Source organism: Aptenodytes patagonicus, chromosome 14 (assembly GCF_965638725.1).
Source record: "Aptenodytes patagonicus chromosome 14, bAptPat1.pri.cur, whole genome shotgun sequence".
Classification (NCBI taxonomy): Eukaryota; Metazoa; Chordata; class Aves; order Sphenisciformes; family Spheniscidae; genus Aptenodytes; species Aptenodytes patagonicus.
In genome coordinates, this window is record NC_134962.1 from 6,577,449 (window position 1) to 6,588,108 (window position 10,660).

The 10,660-nt window shown below is 40.1% G+C and overlaps 1 protein-coding gene across 1 annotated transcript; it reads right to left on the reverse strand.

Moving 5' to 3' along the window:
- Window positions 1-2,418: 2,418 nt before the first annotated feature.
- Window positions 2,419-10,660, reverse strand: PCK1 (phosphoenolpyruvate carboxykinase 1). Its single transcript, XM_076351815.1, has 10 exons — window positions 10,569-10,660; window positions 10,100-10,374; window positions 8,543-8,724; window positions 7,730-7,933; window positions 7,227-7,414; window positions 6,109-6,271; window positions 5,754-5,978; window positions 5,530-5,661; window positions 4,107-4,202; window positions 2,419-3,498 (listed from the first exon to the last, which is right to left on the reverse strand). Exons 2-10 carry the CDS (start codon window positions 10,321-10,323, stop codon window positions 3,044-3,046), a joined length of 1,869 nt encoding a protein of 622 aa, XP_076207930.1. The 5' UTR covers window positions 10,324-10,374; window positions 10,569-10,660; the 3' UTR covers window positions 2,419-3,043.

Below are 10,660 nucleotides of genomic sequence, written 5' to 3' on the forward strand. Positions count from 1 at the left end.
CCAAGTTTTATATTTCTCTACTAATTTGTTGAAATTTATTGCATTTGTTGCCTTCCCCTCTTTCTTTTGAAAATCAGGGGAACTTCCAGATTTCAATTTAAAAGCATTTTGTTCTAATTCATTTTGTTTTTATGGAGCATAGTATTTGTTGGAGGGAGAGAAGTTGAGATCATAATCTGGCACGGTTGACTAAGTTTCTAAATTTTAAACCGCCGCCTTCTCTCTTTTTAAACATTTTCTCTGCCAATACTAAACATTTTGATCATTCAAAATGTAAATTGTACTTCCCCATAGATGCTGATGGGTTGCGGATATATTTACATACAAAGGAGCTGCTGAATGACTCACGCAAAAAGTTGTTTTTTTGTTCTCAGCCTTAAAAGTACAGTACTTTCCCCCCCCCCCATTTTCTGTAGTTTCTGGAATGATTTGCATGCCCGTCAGTCTCTGAGCAGTGTTTGAAAAGGTGCGTGTGGTTAAAATGTGTGGAGCGGGAGAACCACAAATGGTTTAAATATTTTTGCCAGAAGTGCTCGTGATAACACAACTCATGGAAAGTGGCTATGTTATATGGAAAGAACACCCAGAGGAGAACCCTGAGGGCAGCGGCGGTCAAGGGAAGGAAAGCTTGCCAACCTCTCGGGGTGAGGAGGAGAAAGTGAGGGTTTAGTCAGAATACGAAACCCAGTGGTTTGGGCAGGGGTATGATGTTCTCAAGGCAGTTAGCACCTTATAATACCAATCTTGCTAGCTGGGTGTGTGCTACAAGATCACGGTTGTGTTGGCCCGCAGTGATGGTACCTATCTCCTCATTGAGCAGCATTTTATGGGACAAGTGTCACTCTGTTCTCCCATGTCCATACGGCTGCTGGGCTTGGGCCTTTGGCACAGATTCCCCTGGCATGAAGTATGAGTCGTTTCTTTTGTAATATTCAGAATATCAAGCCTGGTTCTATTTGAGAAGGCAGAACAGCACACTGGAACTGCTCAGAGCGCTCTGGAAAGCCCTGAGCTTCCGTACATCGCCTGGGCAGCATTTCAAAATGTGCTTGGAACATGTTTGCACTGCTTAGGACTGGGATCATCTCATGAGGCCCACAAGAAACTCTGAGACTGTAACTGGCCATAACTCTCTGATATTAGCATGACAGATTTTCTTAGATCTCCTTGTTCTTCCTTAGACATATCCAAATACTAGGTCCAATACTGTCATACCAGTTTGGGAATGGCCCAAGCCTTTCATCAACTATTTATAGGATTACTTTATAAAAAACTTTATTCTATACACGTGATAGTAGTCCTTGAATCTGAGGAGTGCATATATTAGTCTCTCTTGGCTCACTTCCTCTGACTTATTTACTGTCTTCCACCTTGATTTTTCTTTTAATTTGGAGCCCACTCAAGAGTAGGGTTCCAAATTAAAAGATGACCCTGCAGGAGACCTGCATCCATGCAGTTGTTTTTTGACCAGCAAGCCGGTCAACCGATGATCATCTCTAGAGGCTGCACTGCTCTCCTCCACTTTCGTCACAGCTTTCTATTGTCTGGTTTTTGTGTGATCTATCTATTGACTTATGCTGTATTATTTGCTTCAGAATTGATAATGTTTGTGTTAAGTCCTAAACATGGAGTCAGGAGGTAGGTAGAGGCTTTTCAGGCTATGTGACCTCTCCTAGCAAACTTCGAAGGGCATCTGTTGACCAGCCCTGGTACTGTTTGTTTTGCAAGGAAGCAGGGTCTATAAAAAGGCTTATTACTCAATGTAAGTGATTTTCTTTTTGCTAAGCAAATATTTGCAATATATTTTGGGAGATCAAGCATTCAAAGTGAAAAAGCAGGATACCTGCCAGGGACATGGGAAGCATGTAAAGGACACCTTTAATTGGGAGAATATGGGATGGTTTTAGTATCTTGGATCTACAAGGAAGCCAACACAGGCTCCTACCCGTATTTTCACTGAGCTCTAAGGCTTTAGGCATCTCAACAAATCCAGAAAACTCTTCCCAAACTGTCTTTACTTCAACAGCTCGACTAGTTATTCTTGCAAAAGCCAAGGTACTGTGGAACAGAGACAAATCCTATGACTTTAGCAAATGAGCAAGGTCCTAATATGGGGCTTTCCTAGAGAGTAGTTTATTTTATAAATGCCTGAAGTAACTAACAATGCCTAGTTATGGAGAGCATGTCACTAGCTGGATGACTGCTCGCAGCTGGTATCATAATTTCTGGATCATTCCTTTGGCTTGAATAAAAGTTACAAAGTTAGTATGTGGCTTAAACTAGTTGGCTTAAGAGTAGCAGATCAATGCTGGTCAACATGTAACTTCCACGTGAATTTCTCTGTGCTGTGGTATTGACAGGAGGCCCAATTTATACGCATGTAGTTTATGAACAGTGAGAATACTGGAAATGAGGTCATATTTTGTATAAACATTTATTTCAACAGTTTAAAGAACAAGCCATTCAAAACATCTGGAAATCACAGGAACATGAGGCATATATAATAGCAATATCTTAAATACGCATTAGTAATACAAAGTCATCTTTCACTCTGATAAAAGTTACAAATTCATTTTTCTAAAAAATATTCAAGCCATGAAATATGTTTAGGTAATACATATATACAGCATCTAAGTTTCTTCTTTCCTGTAGAGTCCGAGATGCTAGTGGTTTGTATGATAGAAACAATGTGCTACACCTTAAAGGCTGGATTGGTTTGGATTGTATATGCAGAACTAGGCAAGTAATTTACAGACATCATGGTTAAATGTGCGTGTCAGTGACAGATCAGGGTTTTGAAGATCACGTGCACATACATTCCCACAGCTGCTCACCTATTCAGAACAACTGATGTAGTTATAAATCATTAGGTCTGGAGTTACTTCTAGAATGCCCCTACCTATATTCTAATTAAACTAAGACCTACTTTTCATTATAACTCCCTGCCATCAGTATGCTGTTATGCTTCCAGTGGTGATTTGGTAAAATGTGTTTGCCCTGTTTTAGTATGTGTGGATTGATAAATAATTGTGGTTTTGATCAGCTACAACTGTTTTAGCCTCATCTCTAAGGCAAGCATTTCTCTTTCTATTTCATAGGGAAGGTCAGCATTAACCTGCACTTCAAAGTATTGTTTGATTTCTTCTACCTCCTTTTCCCAGAACTCTTTGGAGATATCAAACAGTTCGGTCAAGTTGACATCTTCTAAACCCTTCAGGTTCAAAGCAGTGTCAGCAGGGATGTAACCTATGGCAGTTGGCTTGGCAGAGGCTTTCCCTTCAATTCTGTTGAACATCCACTCCAGCACACGGGAATTTTCTCCATAGCCAGGCCACAGGAATTTCCCTTGGCTGTCTTTCCGGAACCAGTTAACATGAAAGATACTTGGTAGTTTTGCAGCTGGACGATGTGCCATGCTGAGCCAGTGGGCCAAGTATTTGCCAAAGTTGTAGCCAAAGAAAGGTCTCATGGCAAATGGATCGTGCATAATGATTTTGCCTGTTCAAAACACAAATGGAGAATGTAAGGTAATAAATAGCACATTTATTCTAAAGCACAAAGATCCAGATCCTCCCAGGATTTAGTACCCATGGTCCCTGAACCACCCTTCTGCATCTGAACCAAAGAGCTTTAAGAAACAATACGAGCATTATCCTTGATATACAAAAAAGTACAAATTAAATTAATTTTTGTGATCAGTGGAAATTAATTTCCTAAATCTCATGTCAAGCAGCCTAAATGAAGATCCTCAAGAGCTGGCTTTCATTGTTCACGTATTTATGTTGAGCTCTAGCAGAAGAGAAAATTTAAGTTTATTTATCCCAGACTGTAACAAGAACTCCATATCAAGGCTTCTGGCAAACACATGCCTGCACCCTGCTCTGTATGCTTGCCACCTAGGGGATTATTTTCCTTAATTTGACTTTTACAGAGAATTTGGCTTTTAATTCCAGTACAAATATTTTCTATTGTGAAAATGCACAGGTTGCAAAATTAGCTGTCAAGACTGAAATGCAAAAGAGCAGGGGAGGAGGACAGAGCAGGCAGTCCAGGGAGGATTGCTTTTAATACTACCTGTATTAAAAGCAGATTAAATTTTGATTTACCTTTGTGCTCAGCAGCTGCTGTTGCTTCAGATCTCATAGCTGCTCCTATAAATACTCCATGCTGCCAGTTAAAGGCCTCATATACAAGAGGCACACCTGTAAAGAACAAAATCACTTCAGTAATTAGAGGTCCAGAAACATTTTTATAACAGGCTTTGCTACCGGAGATACTGCTAAATGTATGTTACATGTATTCTAATTTTTCCTGGGTTTTAATCAGTTCATTTCCTGCCGCCTTATAGCAAAGAAGTTTATATGAATGTTTTCAAAACTGGCTACTGATTACTGAACACATCCATGTTTAGTTGCTCAGTGGGAGATATCTGGGACCTCAGAATCCCCAGCAGATTTTACTGGAAATAGAATCTGGTCCTGTGGTCATAATATTAGGCTCAGACCGAGCATTACTTCTATTTCTTTTCCAACTTTAGGTGACCTTTAACAGATGAATTTATTTTACTTCCTTTTCTGTAAACTGTCTACAACTCGTTCATTTCTCTAACCATTTCCTATATGAACTAGCTAAACCGCAAGCAAACTGAGACAAGTACAGCAATTTGCTATGTGTCTATGTATTACCCAGGTTAGTGGGTCCTGATGTCTCTCCAGCCCTTTATTATTATTACCTGTCTTGTGTTAACATCTAACAATTCAGACTTGAAATATCAATGGCTGTAAGTGTGTGTGTGTCAAAGACTAACATGGAGAAGTTAGTCTAACATGATTATTTCCTTGCTTTTGCAGCTGTGAAAGCAAAACCTGTGTCTATGCTCTCCTGGTTGTGGCTGGGATAGAGTTAATTTTCTTCCTAGTAGCTGGTACAGTCCTGTGTTTTGGATTTAGGATGAGAATAATGTTGATAACACACCGATGTTTTAGGTGTTGCTGAGCAGTGCTTACACTAGTCAAGGACGTTTCAGCTTCCCATGCTCTACCGACTGAGAAGGCTGGGGGTGCACAAGAAGCTGGGAGGGGACACAGCCGGGACAGCTGACCCCAACTGGCCAAAGGGACATTCCATACCATGGGACGTCATGCTCAGTATAGAAACTGGGGCGGGGGGGCAGTGATCGCTGCTTGGGGACTGGCTGAGTGTTGGTCGGTGGGTGGTGAGCAGTTGCATCACTTGTTTTTCCTGGGTTTTGTTCCTCTCTTTCTCTTTTGTTTTCCTTTTCATTCCAATTTGCTGCTGTTGTTGTTATTATTTTAATTATTAAACTGTTCTTATCTCAACCCACGAGTTTTCTTACTTTTGCTCTTCCGATTCTCTCTCCCATCCCACCGCAGTGCGGGGGGAAGGTGAGCAAGCAGCTGTGTGGGGCTTCGTTGCCAACTGGGGTTAAACCATGACATATGCCCAGTGTGTTTCAACCCTTCTGTGGTCAGCACTTCAGCCTTAATACGTGGCTGCTGCATCTCTTACCAGCAGGCCTGCGGCCTCCAAATATTATCCCTTCAATGGGCACGCCTTCGGGTGATTCCCATGCAGGGTCCATGATGGGGCACTGGCTGGCTGGAGTGCAGAATCGTGAGTTGGGATGAGCACAAGGTTCCCCTGTATAGAATACAATGAAAAGGTCATAATGGCAGGATTAACTTGAATTCAGCAGAGAAAGCCAAGAGAGACTGTGGAGTGGGCCAGGTTACCGTTATCTGGGGTCCAATCCTTGTTCTTCCATGAAGTTAGTGTTACTCCTGGTGGTAATGGCTCATCAATGCCTTCCCAATAGACACCTCCATCACTGGTTTCTGCTACATTGGTAAAGATGGTGTTCTTGAATATGGTTTTAATAGCATTGGGGTTTGTTTTGACTGAGGTTCCAGGGGCGACACCAAAAAAGCCATTTTCTGGATTGATTGCCCTTAAGTTGCCTGGAAGTTAAATGACAAAATATAAGTAAATCAAACTGTTTTAACTCTATCCAGAATTTTGTAGCATGTCTTGCTGCACCTAAAAGCAACCCGTACTGGACTGTAAAACAATCCAATTTCAGTTCCATACCTTGTTCATCAAATTTCATCCAGGCAATATCATCACCCACACACTCAATTTTCCATCCTGGCAGGCTTGGGTTCATCATGGCCAAGTTAGTTTTTCCACATGCACTAGGGAATGCTGCAGCAAAATACTTCTTATCACCTTCTGGATTGGTAATGCCCAGGATCTATTGAAAAATTAATCAACTGTTAAGCACAGTCTTTTTTCTTGCACTTTTCATTTTGAAGATTGTCTCCCAGCAAGTGGTAATGATAAAATATTTAATTATGCAAATTTGTTCCTACAGAAGAAACACCACATAATATAGATGACAAATAACTCAAACTATACTTTATTAATCAGAAAGTCTACTCTTCTTGCACTTAGAATATCTGTAAGGAGTTCTTTTAAAAAAAAATCAGGTATGTATATAATTCAAACATTTATTTTTATTTTGCTGATGAAAGATACGCAGACTATACAGCTGTGTTTCTCAGCTGAGCCACAAGAAAACCAGGCAATATTCTTTTGGCTGCATGACTGGAGTGAAGTGAAAGCACTTCACGTACGGATACTTCTGCACTTCTCAGAGTCCACAGATATTTTTTTCTGAGACTGTTCTCTTATGCACTTCAAAATTCTTTTTTTCAGTGGTATTTTATGGTAGCAGAATGTTTAAATGACAGCAGAAAGTAAAGGCAGGAAGGGTACAAAGCAGAACTCATTTAGAAAATCTAATATTTGCAGATTTTTGAGGGCATAGACCTCTTGAAAATTGTCTTTCATATTATAAAAACTTGCATTAATCTTTTGCTATTAGACTTGCAGGGGCAATGTGGATGCCCAATGATGATGTTTAGGCTCTGCTCAAGTACATGGGTCTGCCTACAAGTAGCCACTGTCAGAAGTTCCAAATCTTTCTTGGTTTCTGATTTTACAGGTATTATTTTAAAATGTTTGGTACTTAACCTTGCAAACAGTTTCCTATTTCTCATAAGCCTGCCATGTGTTAAATTCATATCTAACGTTACGGGACTATCCATATGAGACTAATTTCATTGATAGCAAGATGTGATGTATTTGTGTTGAGCTAATTTAGGGTTTAATGGCTGTTCAAACACACATGATTTAATAGCTCTTACCAGCATGTGCTCAGCTAGCCAGCCCTCCTCTTTGGCGATTCTGCTGGCAATTCTGAGAGCAAAGCATTTTTTCCCCAGTAAGGAGTTTCCTCCGTAACCGCTGCCAAATGAAATGATCTCTCTGCGATCTGGGAGATGGGCAATCAGCGTTAACTCCGGGTTGCATGGCCAGTTGTTGATTAATGGTTCTGCAGAACAGAATGTTGTACTCATGAATGCAGCAGTTTCCATACTGGATCACGCTGTTGTTTTATCAGCATCGAGCCTCTGACAGCACCCATACCAGATGCATTAAAGGAAACCCCCTGGTAAGTACTAGGGATAATAAACTTTCCGTGAAATCCTCATTGAACTTTAATTCCTTTGAGTTCTGAACCTAGTGCTGTTGCACAAACCACCCTGGTCTTCTATGGTCAGTGTCTCCCACGTGCTGAGAACATGCAGTCAGCTCTAAAACATGCCCCTGGGAATTTCCAGGGGTGACAGTTTTTAAAGTCTCTTACCTTTTAGTGGTAGAGGACATCCAACTGAGTGAAGGCATTTTACAAACTCCCCATTGCTCAGGGCTTTCAAAGCAGCTGTTCCCATCCGTGTCATGATCCTCATGCTGGCCACTACGTACGGTGAATCTGTCAGCTCAATCCCAATCTTGGACAAAGGAGACCCAATAGGCCCCATGCTGAAGGGGATGACATACATTGTACGTCCTGGAAAACAGGGAGCAGCCAGATGTGGCAAAGAGGGAAACAAAACTTCTGAAATAATCTTTATTAACATGGAGGTTGTTTCTCACTCCTTTAAAAGCTGTTTGTCTTGTGGGTGTTTCCTATGATGTTTAAAGAGCTGTAGCTTTGTTTGTCTAATTGTGTAGCAAAAAAATTTATCTTAAATGCTGAAAGCAGCTGTTCAGACAAATTATCTAGCCAGCAGTAAAGGTGGGTGGAGGCCAAGTTCTCTGTTGGTATAAATCACTGAGCCTGAAATTAATGCTGGGGATGGGGGTCCTCCATTCTCACCTGACTTCCTATCTGCTGCTTAGTTGCTGTGTGACTTCCTGAAAAAAATCACCCAAATTTTCCTACCTTACTTTGCCCCTCTTCATGAAGAGAAGAATGCTGGAAAGAGACCGAGGACTATCCTTGCACTGGTATTTGGTTTGATGGTAAAGATCTGGATGAAACCATCAAAGTGATTAATATCAGGGGTATAAACCTAAACCTTCAGCTAAAATCTTTCTTTAAAGATTACAGTAACTAGTAGTAGTAGTGTCTCTGTAATCCTAGAAGTTCAACGTCAACTGTTCTTTTCTTCCCTACCTTGCATGCAGCCTGGGAACCTGGTATTGAAGGCTTTCTCAAAATCTTCTTCAGACATCCAGCGACCCAGCTGGCTAGTTCCAGTTTTAGGGATCGGAGTGGTATCTCTCTGTTCTTGAGTGATGATGACAGTTTTGCTCTCAATTCTTGCCACATCTCTTGGGTCAGTGAGAGCCAACCAGCTGCATTTCACCAAAAATCAGGAAAATAGACTTTAATTACCAATATAGCACTTTTCACCCTTCTGTGAGACTGGTTTAGCACAAAAGGGTACAATGTTTTATAAGGCCAAAACTACAGTGACAGAGCCAGTATAACAGACAATCTCAAAAATCAGTCAGATACATTCTCTCATGCAAATTGTTGCAAGACTTTCCAGTACGAATAACAAATTATATGGCCTAGGAAATTCTGGTTACATGTTAATAGTACTTTGCCTCTTATCTCAGTCTTATTCTCCGTTGCTAACTTCCAGGGAAAAGTTAATCTCATTTAATTGCCATTCTCATCAGTGTGAAGTTGTTTTGCATGGGGACCACAAAATGATGCCTCAAGCAAAGTGGATGCCAAGCAAGTACTTTAAGTGTTGGTATAAGTGCCTGTGGGATCAGAATCCAGCTTCGTGGTTTGGCATAGTCCTTTAAGTTAGAGGCATCACGAAAGAAATACTGAGTATAAGCATGATCATAAAAAGTGAAGGAGTTTATTAAAGGGGATTCTTTTTCCCCTCTAAAGAATTTTTGCCATCTATTTACAGTAGGGAGGATTGTTTTACATTTTCACCTCTGTGCATAGAAATTTTCCATGAGTATAAAAATGTTCTAGTTGGGCTGTCATAACCATCATCACTACAGCTAAGCATATAATTAACAATGAATAATTTATCTGGTGAATCTTGCCCTTTTCTCTCCCAAATAGTCTGCAAACAGATTGCCAAATTCCTGCACTTAGTTATTCAAAAGTCTTTGCAGATTTCTTCCATGAAGATCTCTTGGTCGGCACGTAATTCCTGAGTATGTACTTGTTGTTAATTTTCTCCTTTCATGTTGGATTAGTTGGGAGAGATGATGAAATATTTGAAAAAAGTATTTGCTGAATACATTACAGTCAAAGCTCATCGGCATGATATGAATAATGCCTATATACTGAATAATATTTGAACACCCACAGAGCTATCTGAATGCCACAAAAAAGTATTTGATGAATAAACTAATTGACTAAAATAGTAGAATTCTTCAAAAGATGTATTTGCTAAATAATATTTAGCCATTGCTAATGATTAGTTACATAAGTCTTATGACATTATTTCAGTTCCCTGATGTAACTAATCAATAGAGGCAATGTACAGTTGATAGTCCAATTGAATAATATGCTTTATATTAATTTTTAGAGGAAAAAGTTTACTTTTCCTGAGTATTTAATCTATGTAAGCTACAGTGCCAAAATGTTCATGGAAAGCAAATACTGAAAGGTTATAAGCAGTTTTAAAAGTAAACAGGATAGAAAATGCATATTGCAGTTCTGAGTTAATACTTGGACTTCCTTCAGGCTACTCACCAGTTCTCATACTTGCTCAGCTTCTTGATCATGCCGTGTTCTACCATGATGTCCAGAATTTTTTTGTTTTCTTCTTCTGAGCCATCGCAGATATGAATGCTCTCAGGCTGGCACAGCTTGGCATTACTTTCAATGAAATGCCTTGCTTCTGGAGGCAGGCTCTGCAAATCCCCCTGGACAACCTTGGGCATGACATTTACCTCGGCTTTCAACTGGGGGGGCATTATTGAACCTGTAGTGGATCTTGTTGATTGCTTTGAAATACTGATCACAATCTAAAATCAAATATATTGGGTGTGTTAACATACTATGACATTCTAATCAGTGTCAATAAGCCTTCCTAACAACGTGTAACACAAAGGTAGAATTTGTAATAGACTTGATCATGTACTTCTGCTTTAAAATCAATATAGAGAACTTGGATTACTGGTAATTTCAAGCTGGAAAAAATAGAGGTCATTCTACTTACTGTCTTTATAAGATTGAGTCGGATGTCAGAGAGGATTCTGCTGTCCCTTTCAGTTGATCCTGTTTCACTTGCTTTGGAGTACTCTTGCAATC

What these genes read in the sequence shown, in the direction of transcription:
- PCK1 (XM_076351815.1), bottom strand. Translation starts at nt 10,323, where the DNA reads ATGCCCCCCCAGTTGAAAGCCGAGGTAAATGTCATGCCCAAGGTTGTC. An exon ending in GTTCCCAGGCTGCATGCAAG is followed by an intron (nt 7,934 to 8,542) that starts GTAGGGAAGAAA and finishes CCTGTTTTCCAG; the next exon opens with GACGTACAATGTATGTCATC. An exon ending in GGCTAGCTGAGCACATGCTG is followed by an intron (nt 6,272 to 7,226) that starts GTAAGAGCTATT and finishes ATTTTTCAATAG; the next exon opens with ATCCTGGGCATTACCAATCC.